The sequence below is a fragment of the Quercus robur genome, chromosome 2 (assembly GCF_932294415.1).
Source record: "Quercus robur chromosome 2, dhQueRobu3.1, whole genome shotgun sequence".
NCBI lineage: Eukaryota > Viridiplantae > Streptophyta > Magnoliopsida > Fagales > Fagaceae > Quercus > Quercus robur.
The window spans coordinates 58,984,135-59,004,824 of record NC_065535.1 but is presented as its reverse complement, the minus strand read 5'-3'; the positions used below and the strand labels follow the sequence as shown (position 1 = coordinate 59,004,824).

Here is a 20,690-nt window from a genome sequence, read left to right as displayed (position 1 = left end):
AGCCAGAGCTCGAAATCCCTTGGAGAATACACAATATATGTTCTAACTTGTCTCTTTTGCTCTCCCAATTTACAAACGTTTCTGTAAAATGGGTCCCCAAGAATTCTAAAGGTGAAAGTGCAACCCACACCTTGGCCAAATGGTCTCCCAAGCATAATGTATTTGGTTCTTTTGATCTAGGCTGTTGTCCCCCTGTTTTGAGTATATTATCAAGGTTAAGGCAAGCACTCCTACTTCTTTGTAAGGTTTTTTTTCTTTTTTTTTTTTAATAAATTCTTCTTTTACATTAAAAAAAAAAAAAAAAAAAAAAAAAAAAAAAAAAAGGGAAAGCTCCACTACGTGTATCATGGCAAGTCAAATGTTGAAATCTCCTTTATCGTACTTTTCTTCATTGTTTGTGCAACAATTATATGAGTACCATATTTAATTGCCCCGTTAGACCCAATGTATGTGTGAAAATTTGCCACATCATTTCGAAAGAGATACATTATTATTCCATTACACACAGGCAATAAAACTCGAGGAAGTTGATGGTGGGATTAATATCTCTTTTTCTTTCTTTTTTTTAATTTTAGGAACCAACAATCCTCATTTGAAATTTCAAGGACCAAAAGAGCTCACTAAGTAAACTTTAGGATCCAATAATGTATTTTGGCCTATTTAAACTAAATCAATTAATGTGATTACAAGAATGATAAAGATTCTGTTTGTAAAACTCTTATATAAACTCATCTATGTAAGTTTATAGAATTGCAAAACCGTGGATGTAGGCCTCTTAAAAATGTTGTCTTGTTGTTCTCATTGTTTTGGGTCTTTTGTTGATGTGACGTGTGTCTGTTCTGGCTTGGCTCTTTTGCTAATCTGGGTTTAGTTTGAAGGGTTTGGCTTACCTGCAGTATTTTTTTTTAAATGAATATTCTTTTGTTTTAATGAGAGACTGTCATATCACCTACTAACTAAATAAAATGTGGAAATTAAAACCCACTAACACTTGCCATTGTATATTTAAAACAAAAGAACATATCCAATTAAAAATGTACTGAAGGCAAGTCAAACCCTAGTTTGGGAAGCGGAATCTGCCACTCATGTCTACACAAATGATGAAGAGTAGCTGTTCGTCTTGAGATTAGGTGGGACTTAGCAAATCTGCCAAAAGAGGGGGGGAACACAGCTCATGAAATCATACTTTAGCAGCTAAAAGGAAAGGTAATTTAAGAGTAATATGATGAAGGAGAAAGAGACTCATGTTTGTGCACTCAAATAATGCTCATAAAGAAGTATTTCCTATCTACTAAATGTATTGAAAAATCTAGTAAAGTTTAATGATGTATATGTGTATATTGGCTTGATTGTTGTGTTTTGCTCTCATTAAAAGATTTGATAAATGAGAAGGAAACCTACAGTGTTTTCTGGATATTAGCACTCAGTAGCATTGAGTTGTGAACATTCTAAAAAGGGTAGATTGGTTTTGGTTTTGGATCTCGAAACAGCCGAATTGCCGAAACCCTTTTGCTAACTGGTGCTAGACCTTATTGGCCCAGTCTGGTCAGTTTTTGTTATTTAAAGACTTTATAGGCTAAATTGGTGGGTTCTTGGGCTAGACTTCGTGGGCCCAGATTTAGCTAATTTCATAGGATGGTTTTGTCAGCTGCATGGGTCAACATTAACAGGTTGTGCCGTTGTGGGCTTAAGTTAATGATGCATCATGTTTATGGACTGGGGCTTATTTTAATTTGTTGCCCTAAAATACCCTAACACTTTTTGTTTTCTTTACAGATGGGTGGCGATGTTACTCCCGGTTCTTCTATGCGCACACGTTGAAACAACTTTCACTTTTTGTTAGAGTGTGATTAGATTGTGATGATGCACCGAAAATTAGTAAGCTGAAGGCTCAGGGTTTCAATGATTTAGTAATTATTTGAAAGGCTTGAAAAGAATAAAATATACTCAAAGGAGACCGAGGATAACCAGCCAAAAACCCTCCGATAATTAAGTTAGTTTCTCTTTAAAACTCTGGAGTTCCAACTTTTTGGGAGTTATCTCAAGCTTACCTTCATTTGCTGTGAATGAGTGTTTATATAGTGTGCTCTTAAAGCGGTTATTTATCTTATAACTTCCCCTATATTTGAGGAGGTCAGAGAGTTCAAGGTTAACTTCCACAACCGCTATAGGAGTTAGAATATTTTTTCTATAATCGCCGTTAGAAGTTAAGTACTAAGTAGGAAGTTATAGTGATGAACCATAATTTTACTCATGCCTTGAAATAATAACATGTGGTTCAATATTACTGGCTCTTGTAGATAAATCTCTATGGAATTTTCAAAGTGTTGGGGGTCGTCCAGGCGCTTGCCTCATGGACGACCCATATGCCCTTGGACGACCGTTTTGCTAGGTACAGCCATTCTTGCCTTCTTGACTCGGACGACCCTCATGGACGAATAGGAGTTAAATTTTCAGTTCACCATCAAATTGTATAGCTTATATATAACCAACCGTTAGTACTTAGCAATTTGTAAAAGAATTTGTAGCTCTAACATTTTCCTCATTTAAAGGCCATTAAAAAATTTATAAATCTAAAATCGAAAACAAAATATACAAGCCCAAAAAAACTAGTGCAATAACAAAAATTACCAATAGTAAAGTTAAAAATAATTAAGCATAATTAACCAATTTTACTCAAAATAAAGAACCATCCCTTTCAAAAGTTTTAAACAAAATAATTGTGTCTTTACCTAGCAAAAAACGCACACATAAAAAAATAATTAAAAAAAAAAAAAAAAAAAAAAAACAAAACAAAACAAAAACTTAGTAGCTAAAAAGCAGTAAAGTCAAAGTTCATAGCCACCTCTAACTTCAAGTCTTGACTCTGTCCCTGAATGACCATCACTGTGAAACTAAGAAGCAAAGGAATGGGTTCATTGCACTAACCAAAATCAAACTACCTAATTAAGTTTGAAGTACTAGTCAACTAATTGGCCTTCACTGAATTTAGGGGTGTTTTGGTTTGGGTTTGCACACAAGGACCAAAGTCTTCCTTTTATTTTATATTTTTTTGTGTTTGGATGGCCAGTGATGCTTCAATAGCAATTTGGCATTGATTTAGTTGGGTTTGCACGGACTAAGTGGGTTGTTCAAGCTTGGACTTGCAGAGAGGGAGATGGGATGAAGAAGAAGAGAGAGTGGAACGTCATGGTGGGAGATTCTCTTTCTTTGAATAATAATAGTTATTTTATTCATCATGTCAAAAAAATTACGCCTTAAAAGAAAAATACCAATAATTATGATTTTTCACTTTTAAAAATATGTTATTTTAAAAATATGTTATTAGAAACATGGTACCAAACACATTTTTTACATTATAAATACTTTAAAAATGTGTTTTCACAATACTTTTTAAACCACAATTTTCATATTATTTTGAACAATAATACTTTAATACTACTACCAAACAGGCCCAGAGTAAATGTACACTGGCACTTTCATTTTCTATTTAGTTTTTTATACTTTCTTAACGTATTCTGAAAATTAAAAAAAAAAAAAAAAAAAATAGATGATGGTTGTTGTGGGGCCCAATAATTTATGGGTCAGGTCCATTTGCTCGTTGGAAGTCCAAAGGCCCAAGCCAAAGAAAGCTACGGCCCAAGCTCAATAACATAAAGCCCAAATGGCTCGGAGATGTTGCCGAGGACAGTTCAGTCCTCGGCAGACCCAAAATTCCACCAAAGAAGAGGGGCAAAAACGGTATAGGACCAGACTGGAAAGGAGATCTAAAATATCTCGGGAAAGTTGCCCTCATTATCCTTCCCAGATAAGACTCTGCATCCAGCAGAGCCGGATTCTTCGTCTTTATCAACCATCCCCAACAATTCTGGGATTAAACTGACGGGACAAATATCAGTCTTGTAAAAGTTGACCCTATACGTGGACAAAGGACAGCAAACGTAGGCTAGTATAAAAGAGAAAGTAAGTAATCTAGATAGAGGGGGGGGACAAAAAACCAGGGACTCCCATCCTACCAAGGAGAGAGACTCCATGGGTGAAAACCACTTAAAGACGTATGCATACCACAAAAAGTCACCGCCGGATAACCGGAGGAAGACCTTAATGATCCTCGGACTAAATTCGAGGAGTTCAACCCCTCATGATGTAATGCTATAGGGCTTAAATGTTCAAGTCCAACTCTTATTTTCCACATGAATTCCTCTAAAAACAGGACCGGACCATCGCCCCGTGATCAAAGGCAAGCCTTTCAAGCCCACTCTCTACAAATCATATTGTAAGGGATCTTCCATATATGAGCCCAACGTCATTATTGGGCCGTTAAGAAAATCGTGTCCCTACAGTTGTTATGTACGAAAAAAGATAAACAATTAAAAAAATAAGAAAATTTGGTATTTTAATAAAATTTAGTATAAAATAGATAATCTAAAATATGAGGCATTTTGAAAAGTGGGTACGTAGAAATAGGAAAAAAATAGGTTTTTATGTTAAAATATACATGAATTTTTGCACAAACTAATGTAAATGCTTTAATAGATAATCCAATTAGCACTTGCCATGTGCTTAAGAGCATTCGCATTGTGCAAAATTTTCTATCTATTTTAACATAATAACTTTTTTTATTTTACATACTCATTTTTTTAAAACACTTCACATCAAATTATATATTTTACACTACATTTCATTAAAATATTATTTTTTTATTGTTTCTCTTTCTTCACACACAACAAACACCATCCACTCTTTTCTTTAATCATTGAAATACGTAAAGAAAAAATTAAAATTAAAATGCAAAATTAATAGTGTATGTAAATTTACACAATTATATACTTGTTAATGTGAGTCATTTTTAAGAAAAGTTATGTAAATTTTACATATTTTTCTATTATACATCCACTAATATGATTGCTCTAAATGTGTGTAAAATTTGTTGTCTTATTAATTCTTCTTATCTGTGGGAATATTTAAAGTCTCGTATCATATAATTACAAGCTCGTTGGCTCGTTGCTTATTAATATTTCTTTGTTTTCTTAGCCAAAAAAAAAAGTTCAGTGGTCTCATTTACTGCCTTCTGTTTTGATCAATTTTTGTTTTCTTCCCCCAAAATAATGTTAATACTTTGTAGGAAAACGATCTTCTCAATTGCAGTGCCATAAGTAATTAGCCAAATCTGGCAAAATTTTGTCTGTTTCTGGTTTTTATCAATAGAATAAGACTTATAGCCTATTTGGAAGTTTAGAGAGGGAGGAGAGTAGAGGAGAATGATTATCCTCCACCATGTTTGGATATTTTTAAAATTAGTAAGGGAAAAGGGAGTAATTAACTCTTTCTCTTGTTTGGATGTTTTAAAAATTATGATGAAAATGAGAGGAAATGATTTAAATAAACAAATTTACTCTTATTTAAAAATGGACTTACAACATTGGTTTATAATTAATTTGTTAGATTAAATAATTATGACTATAGCATGCAATTTTTTTTTATAATTTTTTTTTTCTAATGTGAATTAAATAATCAACATTAGTCTATGATTAAAAATTTTTTCTGCTTTTTTATTATACTAAAAAAAACCATCCATCCCGCTCCAAAAACAAAAAAAAAAACCATCCTTAATTGATAATAATTAAAATAAGAAAAAAAAAAGTTTGGATGCTGAAAAACGATTCTAATGTGGCTTGTGAGTGCCAAAATTAGCATAAAAATTATAAAAAAAAAATCTGGAAAAAAAAAATTCACATTATATTTTCGCTTTGGGACTCGGCGCCACCGCCACCGCTCTCAACTCATCTCTCTACACCGTTGACGGTGGCCAGTGCACTGTCATCTTCGACCGTGACCGTGGAATTCTCAATGAGACCGTTGGCGAAGGTACTCACTTCCTCGTCTCATGGCTCCAGAAGCCTTTCATTTTCGATATCCACATAAAGCCCCACACTTTCTTGTCATTTTCATAACCATGGCTATGAGCATTATCGACCTCAAAGTGAACCAAGACACCCATGACCTCTTCGAAGTCACTCTCAAGTCCAACCACATCCAAACACTCATCACCCACACTCCCCAAATGGTCGACTCCTGGCTCTCCGACATCTACCGCATCCACCGCCGCCATCTCCACCGCCTCATCATTGGCCTCGACAACAAGTGGCGACCCAGTTTCAACCGCAACATCAAAAACTCAGTTGCCACTCTCCAACTCTACGTGGGTCGACGCTGCCTCATCTTCCAACTCATCTACGCCACTCACTTCCCCAACTCACTCATCGAGTTTCTCGGTGACGAGGATTTCACTTTTGTTAGAGTTGGGATTGAGAGTGATGTGGAGAAATTGTTGGATGATTATGATTTGAAAGTTGGGAATGTGGTTGACCTTCGTGGACTCGCTGTGGATCAGAAACGAGGTGTTGAAGGCTGTGGTGGCTCAGTTCAACATTGGTCTATGATTCATCGTTCTATGGATTGTCTCATATTTTCCTTTCACGGAGTTTTCTCAACTACCAAACAGTTTCAACCAATTCGTTTTTACTTCTGCAATCAACTGATTGGATGCCAAGAAAGAAAATCTATAAAAGAAAATAATGTGAATTTATTTTATATAATCGGTCCGTAATTTTGTTCAGTTATAAAGGGTAATTCATTTGGTTAATAATATATCTATTTTATTCTCCCTTCAAATCTCTCCAATTAGGGGAATTAAAAATGAAAGGTTAGAGGTAGTTAAAACCTTTCCAAATCTCTTCAAACCCCTCCCCTTCCTTCTATAAAAAAATTACAAACAAGGTAATTGAATTACTCTCCCTCCCCTTACTCTACACTTTTTTTTTTTAAACTTCCAAACAGGTCATTAGGTACAGTACCTCCTTAGATTCATTTTTAAGATTCTGTTACGTGAATTTTTTTTATGAAATAAAAGTGTATTTTTTAGCTAAATAACTACATGACTAAATCTTAAAAGAAATATATAAGAAATAGCACCTAAAATACTGTACCTAAGGGTCTGTTTAGCAAGCCATCTCAAACTCATATTTTCACATTTTAAACAATATTAAATATTTTTTTCACACACACATATTTTAAAAAACTACAAATAATATTACTCAAACTACTCTACCAAACATTTTCTAAATTTTACTGAAATATCTTCGTACGTAAAAGCCCTCTAAATTTTACCGAACTATCTTCGTACGTAAAAGCCAAGCCACTAATGGTAAACGGCAAACTAAATCATAATAGAGGTCCAGAGATCAGATTCACGAACATGGAACGACACAACCATAATGGCCTTTGCTGAAATAAATTTTTTTATTCTTGTCAGTTTTTGGGGTTTGCTTCGAGGCCATTCTGACACCAAACCTTTACCATAGAGAATAATGTTAAAAAAATGTCAGCTACACAGAAAAATTTACAACTTATAATATTACTACCGACGTGCTCAGTAAAATGACGTGGGCAGTAAAAATAAAATAGTAAGTCTATATTTTTATTTTTTATAATTTATCATATAACAAGATATAATAAAAGTTATGAATTTTTGTATGTTACGAGTATTACTCGATTAATGTTAAAATCACAAAATTAGCACAATTTTTTCATCAATTCACCCATATAGCTAATTGCGAGTAAAAGAAAAAAAAAAAAAAAAAAAAAAGATCCGTGACTCTATACGTAAGTTGCCAAAAAAATGGATTCATGAATTTTCTCAACAACCAAACAGTTTCAACCAATTTGTTTTTACTTCTGCAATCGACTAATTGGATGCCAAGAAAGAAAATTTGTGAAAGAAAATAATGTGAATTTATTTTATATAATCTATCTGTAATTTTGTTAATTTATAAAGGGTAAATTGGGCAATTCATTTGGTTAATAATTTATCTAATCTATTCTCTCTTCAAATCTCTCCAATTAGGGGAAATTAAAAATGAGGGGTTAGAGGTAGTTGAAACCTCTCCAAATCTCTTTAAACCCCTCCCCCTCCTTCCTTAATGGTCTATTTGGATGTTTAAAAAATGAGGGAGAGTACAGTAGAGGGAGGGAGAGTAATTCAATTACCTTATTTGGAAGTTTTTTAAGGAAGAAGGGAGAGGGGTTTGGAGGGATTTCAACTACCTCTAACCCCTCATTTTTAATTCCTCCAAATTGGAGAGATTTGGAGGGAGAGTAGAGTAGATAAATTATTGACCAAATAAATTCTCCAATTTACCATTTCTAAATTAACAAAATTACAAACCTATTTTATAAAATAAATTCACATCAGACTCACATTTCTCTATCAAAACCCAAATTTAAAAAGCAAACAACGCAGAAGTGGAAAAACATATTTAAAAATCCTTGGACTGGAAGAAACATATTTTTTATCTCAAGGAACAACCACAATTTTGTCCCACCTGGTTGCTAATGCTAATGTAATGATCACTGAAAACATGTTTGCTACCTAGACTAATTTGTGTTTGGTTTTTCTCTACTTTTTGTCATTTTCTAGGTAACCAAACACGGTGCCTTTATGCCTCAGAAATGAATTTCTAACTTAAATTTACTTTACGTTAGCTGAAATTTATGTGCGTGTAGCTTATATTTTTACAATAGGTTGAGTAATTCTTTTGATTTTGCTCATTGTTGATTTGATTTTCCATTGCAATTCCTCATTTCTTTCTGTAACTCTCACATAATCCTATTCTGTGTTGCAGGTTTTTCATTTTATATTTCATATTGTTGTTTTAAGGTTGTCCTATCAGTAGCTGCCACATAAGCAAGAAGAGTCAGCACATAGCAAATTTTTTTTTTTTTATTTGAGCAAAATAAGTATTGAAGATTAAAATTATCGGAAATTGGGAATTAAATTAAGCATTTTCAAATAGGGGTAAATTTGTCTATTTAAATAATTTCTTCTCCTGTTTATCCTAATTTTTAAAACATCCAAACAAGTGGAAGAACTAATTACTCCCTTCCCCCTTACTAATTTTAAAAACATCCAAATAAGGTGAAAAATAACTATTCCCCTCTACTCCTCTCTCCATTACTCTCCTCCTCTCTACTCCCCTCTACTCTCCTCCCTCTCTAAATTTCCAAACAGGCCATAAAAAAATTCCAAACAAGATAATTGGATTACTCTCCCTCCCCTTACTCTACTCTTTTTTTTTTTTTTTAAACTTCCAAACAGATCATTAGGTATAATACCTCCTTAGATTCATTTTTAAGATTTTGTTACGTGAATTTTTTTTTTTTTTTTTATGGAATAGAAATATATTTTTTAGTTAAATAACTACATGATTAAATCTTAAAAAATATATATAAACAACATGTAATGTGGTGGGCTGTGCTAGTGGTGTTAGGCTGTCTCCTGCTGCACTAAGCTCAAGTTTTTTGGATAAGAGAGTTGGGATCGGTCCAATTTCAGCTTAAGTTGGTCCGGCTTGTGCGCAAACTAGGCCCGGTTTGCCAGGAACGTGTTCACGGCAGGCAAAACTGTTTCAGGCAAATCGTGGCAAACAGACATAATAATAATAAAATAAACAAAAAATATCTAGTCACTCAGTGGGAAATGACCAAACAGCCCCTGAACTCAATTACAACAGCAATATTAAACGTTTTTGTTGCGGAAGGGAAAGAACATAATAGAGGATATTAAATATTAATACACATGGGTTAGTCAGAATATTAGGGAAACCAATCAAAATCCAATCCACGGGAGCATAGCTAAAAAGGAAATAACGTTCCTTCTCAACGCAGTCAATCTCTCAGGAAAAGGTCTTACCGTGGAGATTAACTGCCCTGAAGGAAACGACCCTGAGTGGTTTTTCTGCACAGATGCTTTTGAGGTTTTCACAAAGAACCGGATTTCATGAGGCAGAGAAGTACCTATCTACCCGTGCATGCCTACCGTTCTAATTCTCACTTTTTCTTTCTTGTGGTTTTCTTTCTTTTCTTTCCCACTCATTTTTTTACTATTTCTTTTTTAAGTTTTCTATTTCTTAGTCAAAGTTCCCGTCGTTCCTCCCCTTTCTTTCCTCCTTTTTTCTGTTTACGGCAAGACCCTCATTTTATAGTGTCTGCCGTAACCAGATTTTACTGTTTTAGCCCTTAACTTTCTTTATCTGGTCTGGGTGTACTGGCCAACCATCACTGTTCCGTTTGTATATCACCCTCCCATCCCCAGACAAAGAAGAGTATTTTGTTTGCTTGTCTACTGTGGCACCCTTTCTTGCTACGGTCTGGATTATTTCTCTCTCCCTATCTCTCATGGCATGCACCTAATGGTTCCAACTCAGTTTGCCTCTTTTGGGTAGTAAGTCATCCCAGCAGGACACCTCCCCGAAAGAGCCTGAGCCGGAACCCTCAAAATGGATTTTTTCCTTCTCCCCACCACCAAACCATGCCCTCTGAATCTCTGACCCCTGACCTCACCATGTTCTGTATTGGCTGGGTACAGACTGGCAGTGCCTGGGCCTTGTGCGTGCCTTCATTCCATATGTGTCCAAAAAATCTACCTGCTGCCCATCCGTCTGTCGTGGTCTAGAGGCTCGCCATTCGTGTTTTTTGACCTTTTATGTGGCCTGCTTTTTGTTTTCTTGCTCCTCTTAAGAACTGGGCTTTATTTGATGATGGACCTTACATTTCTTTGGCCCACTCCTTGGTTTCCCTTATTTCTTGCCATATTGTTCTATTATTCTTGCTGTAATGATTTAATCCTGTTGGGCCTCTTTAGGCCAGCCGTTTACTTTTTCCCCAGTGGCTTGGTATGTCTACTAGTTTTCTTTTATTTATGGACTCCTATGTCTCTTTAGTATTTTTCTTGGGCGCCCTTGGCCCGTTTGCTTTCTTTGGGCTTTCTCGACCCTTTTGCTAATTTTGCATTCCCATGGGCATTTACTAACTTCATTGGGCTTCCCTGACCCAATAACTTTATTCTCGTCATTGGGGTTCATGGGCCTACCATAAACCCCTTACTTTCTTAGTTTGCATTACTTTGGGCTTGCGGCGGCCTTTTTTCACTTTTCTACATCATACACTACCCATGGAATGATATTTCTCTCTTTCTGGGCTTCTCTAAGCCCACTTGCTTCTTCAAGACCCATTTGTTTATTTCTTGGGCCTGTGATACGTTATTCCTGGCGCTTGGACTTGATGGTTTTGCTGTCCGCTTTACCAATTCTTTGCTACCCTTGTTATTGGGCTTTCCTTCTTTTCACCTGGATTCTCACAAATGGCCCTCAACACAACATTACACACTTTTTCACATTTTCATATTTTAAACAACATTACACATTTTTTCACCCACGCGTATTTCTAAAAACTAAAAATAATATTACTCAAACTACTCTACCAAACACTCTCTAAATTTTACCGAAATATCTTAACCCTCTAAATTTTACCGAAATATCTTCGTACGTAAAAGCCAAGACACTAATGGTAAACGGCAAACCAAATCATAATAGAGGCCCAGAGATCAGATTCACGAACATGGAACGACACAACCATAATGGCCTTTGCTGAAATAATTTTTTTTATTCTTGTCAATTTTTGCGGTTTGCTTCGAGGCCATTCTGACACCAAACCTTTCCCATAGAGAATAATGTTAAAAAAATGTCAGCTACACAGAAAAATTTACAACTTACAATATTACCAACCGACGTGCTCAGTAAAATGATGTGCGGTAAAGATAAAATAGTAAATCTATATTTTTATCTTTTATAATTTATCACGAGACGAATTATAATAAAAGTTATGAATTTTTGTATGTTACGAGTATTACTCGAGCAATGTTAAAATTGTAAAAATAGCACAATTTTTTCAACAATTCACCCGTATGACTAATTGCGAGTAACAGACAAAAATAATTGGATCCACAACTCTATACGTAAGTTACCAAAAAAAAATTGAATAATTTGTTGTGTAATTATCACTTTTCCTTCCATAAATAAAAAAGGCATTCCTTCTTATCCAATGCTCTCTCTGAAAAATTAAAAAGTTGGGTAGTTGATGAAATTGTACGTGTCACCAAGTGGAGGGTACACCAGGGGATTCCACGAGGATCACGATGGCCAAGTTACTGGATCTTTCTATAGGGTAGGTGTGTGTGTGTGTACCCTCTCGTCCGTTCCAATTCCATGCTCTGAAGTAACTACTACTGCTCAATCATGTTTGTCAACCACAATTCACATACATATCATCACTTTTCAAAGAATCACCTTCAAACACTTCATATCCTCCTTTTGTGTAATTGAATTCTTTTTTTCTTTTTTCTTTTTTGCTGAATCTTTTGTGTAATTGAATTCACTACCAAACTGACTTTATGATTTTCGGACGGGACATTCACAAAAATAAATAATAATAATAATAATAATATTGCATTAAAAAAATATTATTATTTCAAACATGTCTTTAGCCTTCCTTTCTGCTGAAAATAAATTTTGTTTAAAAAAATTGTAATTCTTATCGTTTAAAAATAAAAGAACTTTGAATTTCATCCATAAATAAATAAATAACTTTGAATTATGAATGAGTAACATTGAACATTTTCCGCATAAAATAAGAAAGGGCAAATTGTTGAACCCCCACCCCCAAAAAAAAGTTCTTTATGATGAATTAAATACCACCTTTTTAATTTTGTCAATTTGAAGCCTAAACTTTATAAATCATGGCAATCCAATTCTATTTTCTTAAATATCATTTCTATTGTTCCTCATTTATGCTTAAAGCTTTTACCTTTTAATAGTGTTGTCATCTGTCTATTATGTTATGCACTCACTCTCTCACAGTTTCTTTCTCTAATTTGGAGAAATAATGGAGATAAAGTTTGACGTGTTTGGTTAGCTCAACCTTAGATGATGACTAACATGGACACTAGGCTAGGACCAATACAGTGTTAGCTTAAAGAATGATCCATATATTATGGAGAAAAACTGGTGAGATCAAATCCTAAGACTTTCGACATAATTCTATCTCCAATACAAAAGAAAGGATCATTGCATTTGCAAGCCCTAGGAGGTACGAAATATATCCTCTTAATTCTCATATACGATTCTTTAACTCGGATCTCTTATTTGTTATTGTTATTGACTTGATCATTGGAGTCGTCCCCTGTTGTTAGCACTCTAGCAAGTCTTTGGTATTTGTTGCAGGTGCTCATGAATTGAGTTCTTACCCCTAATCAAACAGCATCATTAGAAGACAATCGTATTTAGCTAGATGATGTCATTTGAATGTAATAGTTCGGTTCCTATCAAAATTTTACTCCTACCACAAAGATTGTTTATTTAATTGTTTTAACATAAATAAACATGAGTGTATGGGGCTTACGAAGTTCAAGGTTTAATATAATAAAATTTTAAAAAGTATGGGTTTAATTTGTCACAAGGAAGAAACTTAATTGGGGTTTTTTTTATTTAATTTAATTTTAATTTTTTTTTTTACTTTCCCTAATGACAATTTTAGTCTCTTATATTAATGATTTCTTTGCATGCGTTTAAACATAAATTAACGTAAAAATATACTTTATATAAAAATGAAATTCTAAAATATTATACCTAAATTGACAATAAAATAAATTTGACATTTTAAATTAAGACATCCATATTCCACTTTGATATGTAATCTAGAAAAGGGCAAGTATAAAAATTGTTCTAACAAAAGCAAGTTCAGGAAATGAGTTCATTCGGTTTACAACCACCACTCTCTCTCTCTCTCTCTCTCTCTCTCTCTCTCTCTCTCTTCCCCTTGACCGCAAGGATAAATAAAATGAAATCTAGACTGGGAGAGAGAATGCTTGGTCTTGTTTGACATTAATGCATGAAATTCGAGGTTCCTAACTATTTTATTATTGAACTTAATAACTGACACTTCAATTAAATTTATTGTTGAACTTCAATTAATTAACGAAGGATAAGTCATGAATATAAAGTCGCAATTAAGAACCTACTAGTCACTTTCTTCCTTGGAAAGTACGTGCTGATGAGGGTGAATTAATCAGATAATTAATATTAATTAATGAAAAGATGAAACAAATTAAAGCTGCAATGCGAAATGGAAACAAGTCTGTATATTTAATATAGGTACTATTCTGATTTCTTAGTTGCACCTTTTCTGAGTAAGCAAAAAGCCAAAAACATGGAAACCAAAAAAAGTGATGAGAAATTCTCTTCCCACTACTTGCACACGCAATTTCCCAGAAAAGACAATTACCTTACCTTCCCTTTCTGCTCTTTCTTTCTTATCATCTTCTTCATTTTTCTTTTTGGTTTTTCAAATGCTGTATTTACAGTGTTAAAAAAAGGAAAAAACACAAAACACAAAACCCACCATTGTTATCATAAACCCTAAACTTCTAAACTGTCCATTAATATTCACTATTCACAGCTCATAACTCAAAAGTCCTCACCCAGAAACCTTGCAAGCACCTGATCATCCCAACACAAATCATCACAGCCGTCCATTGCTCTTACTACTACTTCCTCACCTGAAGCCACCGAGCCCTCACGCGCCACCCCGTCGCTTGGCCCACACGCGCCGTCGTGTTCCTCCACTTTGAACCCGAACACGTTACTACCAATGCCGACGAGGCCTCTGGTGTCCACGCTGGCCATGACCGACGAGTCCAGGTCGGAGAACGACGACCCGCAGCTCTCCTCGTTGCCGTTTATGGTGACGTACGAAAACGGCGCCGAGTACATGTCGTCGATGAACCTCACCTTGGCCATAGTGTTGTTCTTGTTGTTGTTCTCGCTCTTCTTCTCCGCGTTGTCCAAGAGCTCCATGAGCTGCGACACCGTGTCCGCGTCCTCCGAAAGCCAAGCCAGAATGTCCTCCTCCTCCTCATGGCGTGTCCTTTTCACGTCAGACGTGTCCTCCCGAGCCGTGTCGCCGTACCCGTGTCGCTTTCGCGTGTCCTCCATATGCAACAGCAATGAAGAAGGCTACAGAACTTGACTAGTGAAAGAGTGTGCGAGTGCGAGAGAGCCTGTCTTACTCTTATTTATATATATGTAGAGTTTGGAAAGAGAGGGACTATTTTGTTTTGTTTTGTGTGTGTTGATGTCGTACGATTTGTATGTTTCTTCTGGATTTTGTTAAAGCTACAGCGGCATGGAAAACAACGTCTGGGTCCCGGCTTTTTCGGTGGGTCCCCAGCTAAAGTTTTCTCTCTCCCGTTCCAGTAATACTACCGTAACATTTCACACCATTTTTGGTGTGATGTCGCTTCGCTAATGTGATTAGTAGAGCCGTCGTTGGATACTATTATTGAAGAAAAAAATGATAGGTCTATACCGTTTATATTTCCATCATTTACAAATTGTGTAAAATATCATAATACTAGCATGGCTAGTGATGTCGTTTCGCTAATTATGATTAGTAGATAGTTGTGATTCGTAAAGAAAAAATGATAGATCTATACTGTTTACATTTCCATCATTTACAAGTGGTGTAAAATATCATAATAATTGCTAGTCAAATGCAATCCCTTTGATTTTTCTTTTTTCTTTTTTGGGAGAATCGGAGGGGTGACAAGTGGAGATTGAGGGTTAGGAGGATGACGTGGAAGCTGAGTTGGGGGTTGTGTAGTGAGAGAAAAAGGCGGGAATTTGGAGTTTAACAAACTTCTCTCTGACGGCAAAGCCAAAAGGGTTAATGGGAATGGGAGTGGAATTGAAATTTGTCTGAAATGTCATGTGTCACACTGTCAGTACAACCGTTTTGGGATACAAACCAAATACCTCGAGGATCGGCCTTTGAAAAGAGTTTAATTACATTTATGCCCCTTCTTTTTACTGTTATTTACTTCAAAAATTCTAGGCCCATCTTTTATCTTCACAATTTTTGCCATATAATCGTAAAAAATAATGAGCCTATATGAATGAACGAGACGATTGCAAAAATTATGTGATACAATAATTATTAAGGCCGTTTGATAATGTTATTTGTATTTTTTAAAAATACGTATAAATAAAAAAATGTATAATATTATTTAAAAACTGAAAACTATTGCTTAAGTATATATACCAAACACCCCTAATTAATGTACTTATTAGTTACTACTTTAAGAGAATAATTATGCTAGAGACACAACTGAATGCGTTAAAATACAAGAGCTGTTAGACCTCCAAATTAAAAATTACAGTTCAATAGATTTTACTCTAACTTAAACTAAGGGTGTAATAGAGTAAATGCGAGCGGATAAACAAATAAACTACTCTAAACCATAATCAATATGACACAGCAGTAATATGATAGCTAAAAGAGTAGGGAAGAAGAATGCAAATACAATATAACACGCCGATGTGTTATCGAAGAGGAAACCGAAGAACTCGGCAAAAACTCTCTCTACCGCCCTCCAAGCGGTAATCGATCCACTAGAAAATCAGTTGTGATACATGGGTTAGCAATAGACCCTCCAAGCTCCTACTCCAACAAGGTTTCTCGGAATCGTGTCTTGTCTAGCTCTCCAAGTCCCACATTACGCCCAATTGCATCCGCCAAAACCTGGCTTATTCCAATACTTCCTAGCAGCACCAAAACCTCACTTGACATTCTGAAAAAGGTGTGATAAGTGTTTGAGCTATCAACCTCTCAATGGTATGGAAATGGAAATGTATGAATTAAGGAAAATTCACAAGCAATTGTGTAGAGAAATGTGGGTATAACAATCTCTAACTCTCAAGGTTTGTGGTTATGGTTTTCTCTCAGAAGCACTTCTCAACATCTGTGGGTAATGTGAGTATAAATAGTGTAGGAACAAAAAGTGTATATCTGAAATGACAGTCTGGCAAAATTGAATGTTTCGCGGGTATCTCGCGGGAAGACCTTACTCGCGAGACACTCGTGAAACACAACTGTCTCCATCTGTCCTGATTCTTCGCATTCCAGTCATGTGCAGAGCACTTGCATCACTTTGCAGGATGCTTACTCGTGAGCTACCCGCGAAAACATTTCAGTCTTCAATGCCTTGAGTCTTCACACACTCTCTCTCTCTTTCTTATGCACAACCCTTACAAATAAATCCACAAGAAATATATGGTACAAAAGATTGAATATAATTACAATCAAATTTGGCACGGAATAAAAGCCAACAAAACACATAGTTGTAAATTACAACTTTACAACAACCTTTGGCACAACTTTGTGCCACAACTCGTCACATGACAAGTTGTAATTGGTAAGAGTATGTCCCCACATAGCCCACTGGCATACCCTTATCAATTACAACTCGCCATGTAACGAATTGTGGCACAAAATTGTATCAAAAGTTGTGTCCCTAGCATAATTCTTAAGAGAAATGACATAAAAAGACCCAAAATTTATATAATCTTGAATGTTGGGTTCGTTTAATTAATGTTTTTAATTCTTTTATTTTGAAATCTTTTTTATATTTTCTTATTATCAATAGAAATGGAATAAACAAAAGTGGTAAATTATATATATATATATATATATATGTGTGTGTGTGTGTGTGTAGGGTCACGTTTTACAGCCCAAGTCCAAGATGTATAGGATCTTGGACCAGTGAACCCAGTACAATAAATTTGTAGAGAGTGGGTCAAAGAGCTGGGTTTTAGTGCATGGATAACAGTTAATATGGTGTTTATCACAATCAAGCAGAGATGAACTGAGTTTATCAAGGAAGGTTGGTCCTCGGCATAATCCGAGGAGCTTTTTCTAGTACGCGTTGAGTGGTCGGGGTTCCAAAGTCCCCCTCATTGCCTCCCTTCACCCCCCTTTTATATCAGTTTCCTTCCTCCCAATTTAGATTCATAGTGCTGATACTTGTCCCATCAGCCCATTCCCAAAGTTGTTGGGAGTGGTTGTAAAGGCAGAAAAGTACGGCTCTGTCAGGTACAGAGCACTGAATGCAATAATGACAGCTTTCCCTTAGATATTTCCATTCGTTCCGTTGTTCTTTTCTGTCTTAGTACTTTTCCTATTCCATGGAATGACCCGGAGTGCCACTCTTAGTGATAGATCGTTGCCTTTGTCCTCGGCCATACCTAGCCGAGGAAGGGTTCTTCCCATGGACGAGGAAGGGTTTTTCCTTGGACTGAGCCCTTGGCCCAACGTGTATATTGGTGTGGGCTCCTCGGTCTATTATCCCCACAATCAATATATATATATATATATATATATATATATATATATAGGTTAAACGATTGAATTTATAGAAATACAACAAAATAGCAATTACATACTAGTCACAGAGGCCAAAGTAGCGGCAACACACCTATAATAATACAGCCCATTCACATCTACATCAAGCAAAACATTCAAAACATGAAAGGGGGGACATCAAAAATAGCAAAATTTTTCGTCATGCAGGTCCGAATGGGGCATGCGATTAGAGAGGCGAATAAATGCGTTGATTTTCTTGCCAAGAGGGGCTTTTCAATCAGGGGTTTTTATCTATATATCAATTTAATAAAATAAACAGGGAGAGTAAAGACAAAGAGTTCTATTTAGATAACGAAAAGTTTTACTTAAGAGTGGGAAGGTACTTACCAAAAAAGCAGAGTTGGTTACTTGACGAAAATTGAAACATGATATTATTAATGATTTTTCTTTTTTCTCTACTCCAATATATTTTATTGTCAAGAATAACGGAGAATTGAAGCACTTATTATCAATGATTTTTCATTTTTCTCTACTCTAATATTGTCAAGAATAACGGAGAATTGAAAACAGTTTCATGAATTTCTATAATCTAATTGGAAAATTAAAAATTAAAAGCTTAGGACATAATCCGAAACATGGTGTAAACTCTAGTCCTCCTTGTAATTTTAACACAAATTGAATAAAAATTCTCCATATCAACTTTAGTGTTCCATTAAGTGCTATATACCATGTGCAGAGATAGAACTTTTTAAGTAATTATAAATTGTTAGGTCATACCACTAAGTCCGTGTAAAACGATCAAAACATACAATTACAAGGTGTAGTAGGAACTACTGTTGTTATTGAATAAAAATTAAAAAGTGTCCGAGAGCCAATCACACGCATACATATATTGATATTTTTAAGTAAAGTAACACAATCAATCTAATTAAAGATTATCATGTGTTGTTTAAAAAGTCTGAAAAATCAATGAGAAATGCTAACATATGCTTTTAGGGTAATTGTTAACAATCTATTTAAAGAAAGTTTTTATGAGAAAAAAAAAAAAAAAGTAATTAATGTTTCAACAGATTTTTTCATTTTCCATAAAAGTGGTGTCAAAATTTTTCTAAAATGAATTGTTAACCATTACCCTAAAGGTACCTGTTAGCATAAGGTCACGCGTCCATTGAAAAACAATGCTTATCGTCCCTTTATTTAAATTATGACATATGTATTTTTAAAACACTCTCGAAAAATAATTCCGTCATCAATTTAATTAGATGGTTTTATAGTAAATGTGAGAATCTAAAAAAATTGGTAGCAGCCTCTAATAATGATATCTTGGTTGGTTGGATGCACTTGGTCATTAAATAGGGCGTGTTGAAAGTGTGATGCGTTGACAAACTTGCCCACTGCGGAATTATTACAGAAGAGAAGAGATATGGTTGTTTTTAAATTTTATCTTATGAGTATTGAGCAAGTCGGTACTTTTGGCATGTTCCTCATGTCTTCCTTTATTTTTCGCTGAATCTTCATGTCTTTGAAATGTATGCTGGACTGCTAGTCTGCTATATTATACTTATCTTCTTTTTTAAGTATGAGTTCTTCTTCTTTTTTGAGAAACAAGTATGTGTTCTTAATTGGTAAACTTAACATTTAAATTATTTTTTTTTCCCATTTGTAAGGTGAGTCATTTGGGACAGTTACATCTACCCCTTCCCAATTTGAAAATCTTTCTGGATTCATCTTTCTCTCTTCACACGAAGTAGGAACCCACTTATTTTATGATGACTTTTTTTTAACAAGTGTTGTCTTAACTTTCATAATCATGGTGGGTCAACTGGATTATGACGTTTTAAAGTTTTTAGAGTAATTGCCCTGTGGAATTCTTTTAAAAAATTTCATCTATTTTTGTAAAGAAAAAGAATTCTCTAGAAACTAACAGAACTTCAAGGAAACTTAGAGAATGGAAAGCTCTAACTGAAATTCTATTATTGATTATGAAGAAGATGAATACTAACTTAAGTATAATATTTTAAGTACTATTTTTTAAATTCTGCTTTTAAGATTTAATCATATAACTATTTAATTAAAAAATATAATTCCTTCTCATGAGAAAAAATTTACATGATAAAATCTTATAAAAAAAACCTAAGGAATAATACTTAAATACTCGTACATAAATAACCACTCTGCCTTTATATACAAAACGGTGGAAGCAAAATGAGGCGGGAAAACAGGGATTCCCTAACTAATTTTCTAACTAATTACACTGTGTAACGGCTTGAAGCTTTAACCAATGGATGATTGACATCTAGCTCTTCCTATAACTGAATCTGCCTTGCTTCTTTGCACATGTGACGGCGCACGTGTGACGGTGTGAGTTGTGATGGCCGCGTGTTTTTATTAAATTAAGGGTCTGTTTGGATATCGTTTATTTTATTAAAAACTAAAAATTTATTACTAAAACCATTATAACAAAATATATTTTAAAATGCAAAATATTGTTAATGTGTTTTTCACAAGTTGGCTAGTCCATAAACAGTATCGTGGGACCAGCCAAAAAAAATGCAAACGCACAAACATCTGTTGGTGAACACACACTAAACGCTGAT

The 20,690-nt window shown here is 34.8% G+C and overlaps 1 protein-coding gene across 1 annotated transcript; it reads right to left on the bottom strand.

Moving 5' to 3' along the window:
- Positions 1-14,196: 14,196 nt before the first annotated feature.
- Positions 14,197-14,960, bottom strand: LOC126714224 (uncharacterized). Its single transcript, XM_050414263.1, has one exon. It carries the CDS (start codon positions 14,886-14,888, stop codon positions 14,361-14,363), a length of 528 nt encoding a protein of 175 aa, XP_050270220.1. The 5' UTR covers positions 14,889-14,960; the 3' UTR covers positions 14,197-14,360.
- Between the last annotated feature and the right edge of the window lie 5,730 nt (positions 14,961-20,690).

Excerpts from the sequence above, each read along its gene's own strand:
- LOC126714224 (XM_050414263.1), bottom strand. The coding sequence starts at position 14,888 with ATGGAGGACACGCGAAAGCGACACGGGTACGGCGACACGGCTCGGGAG.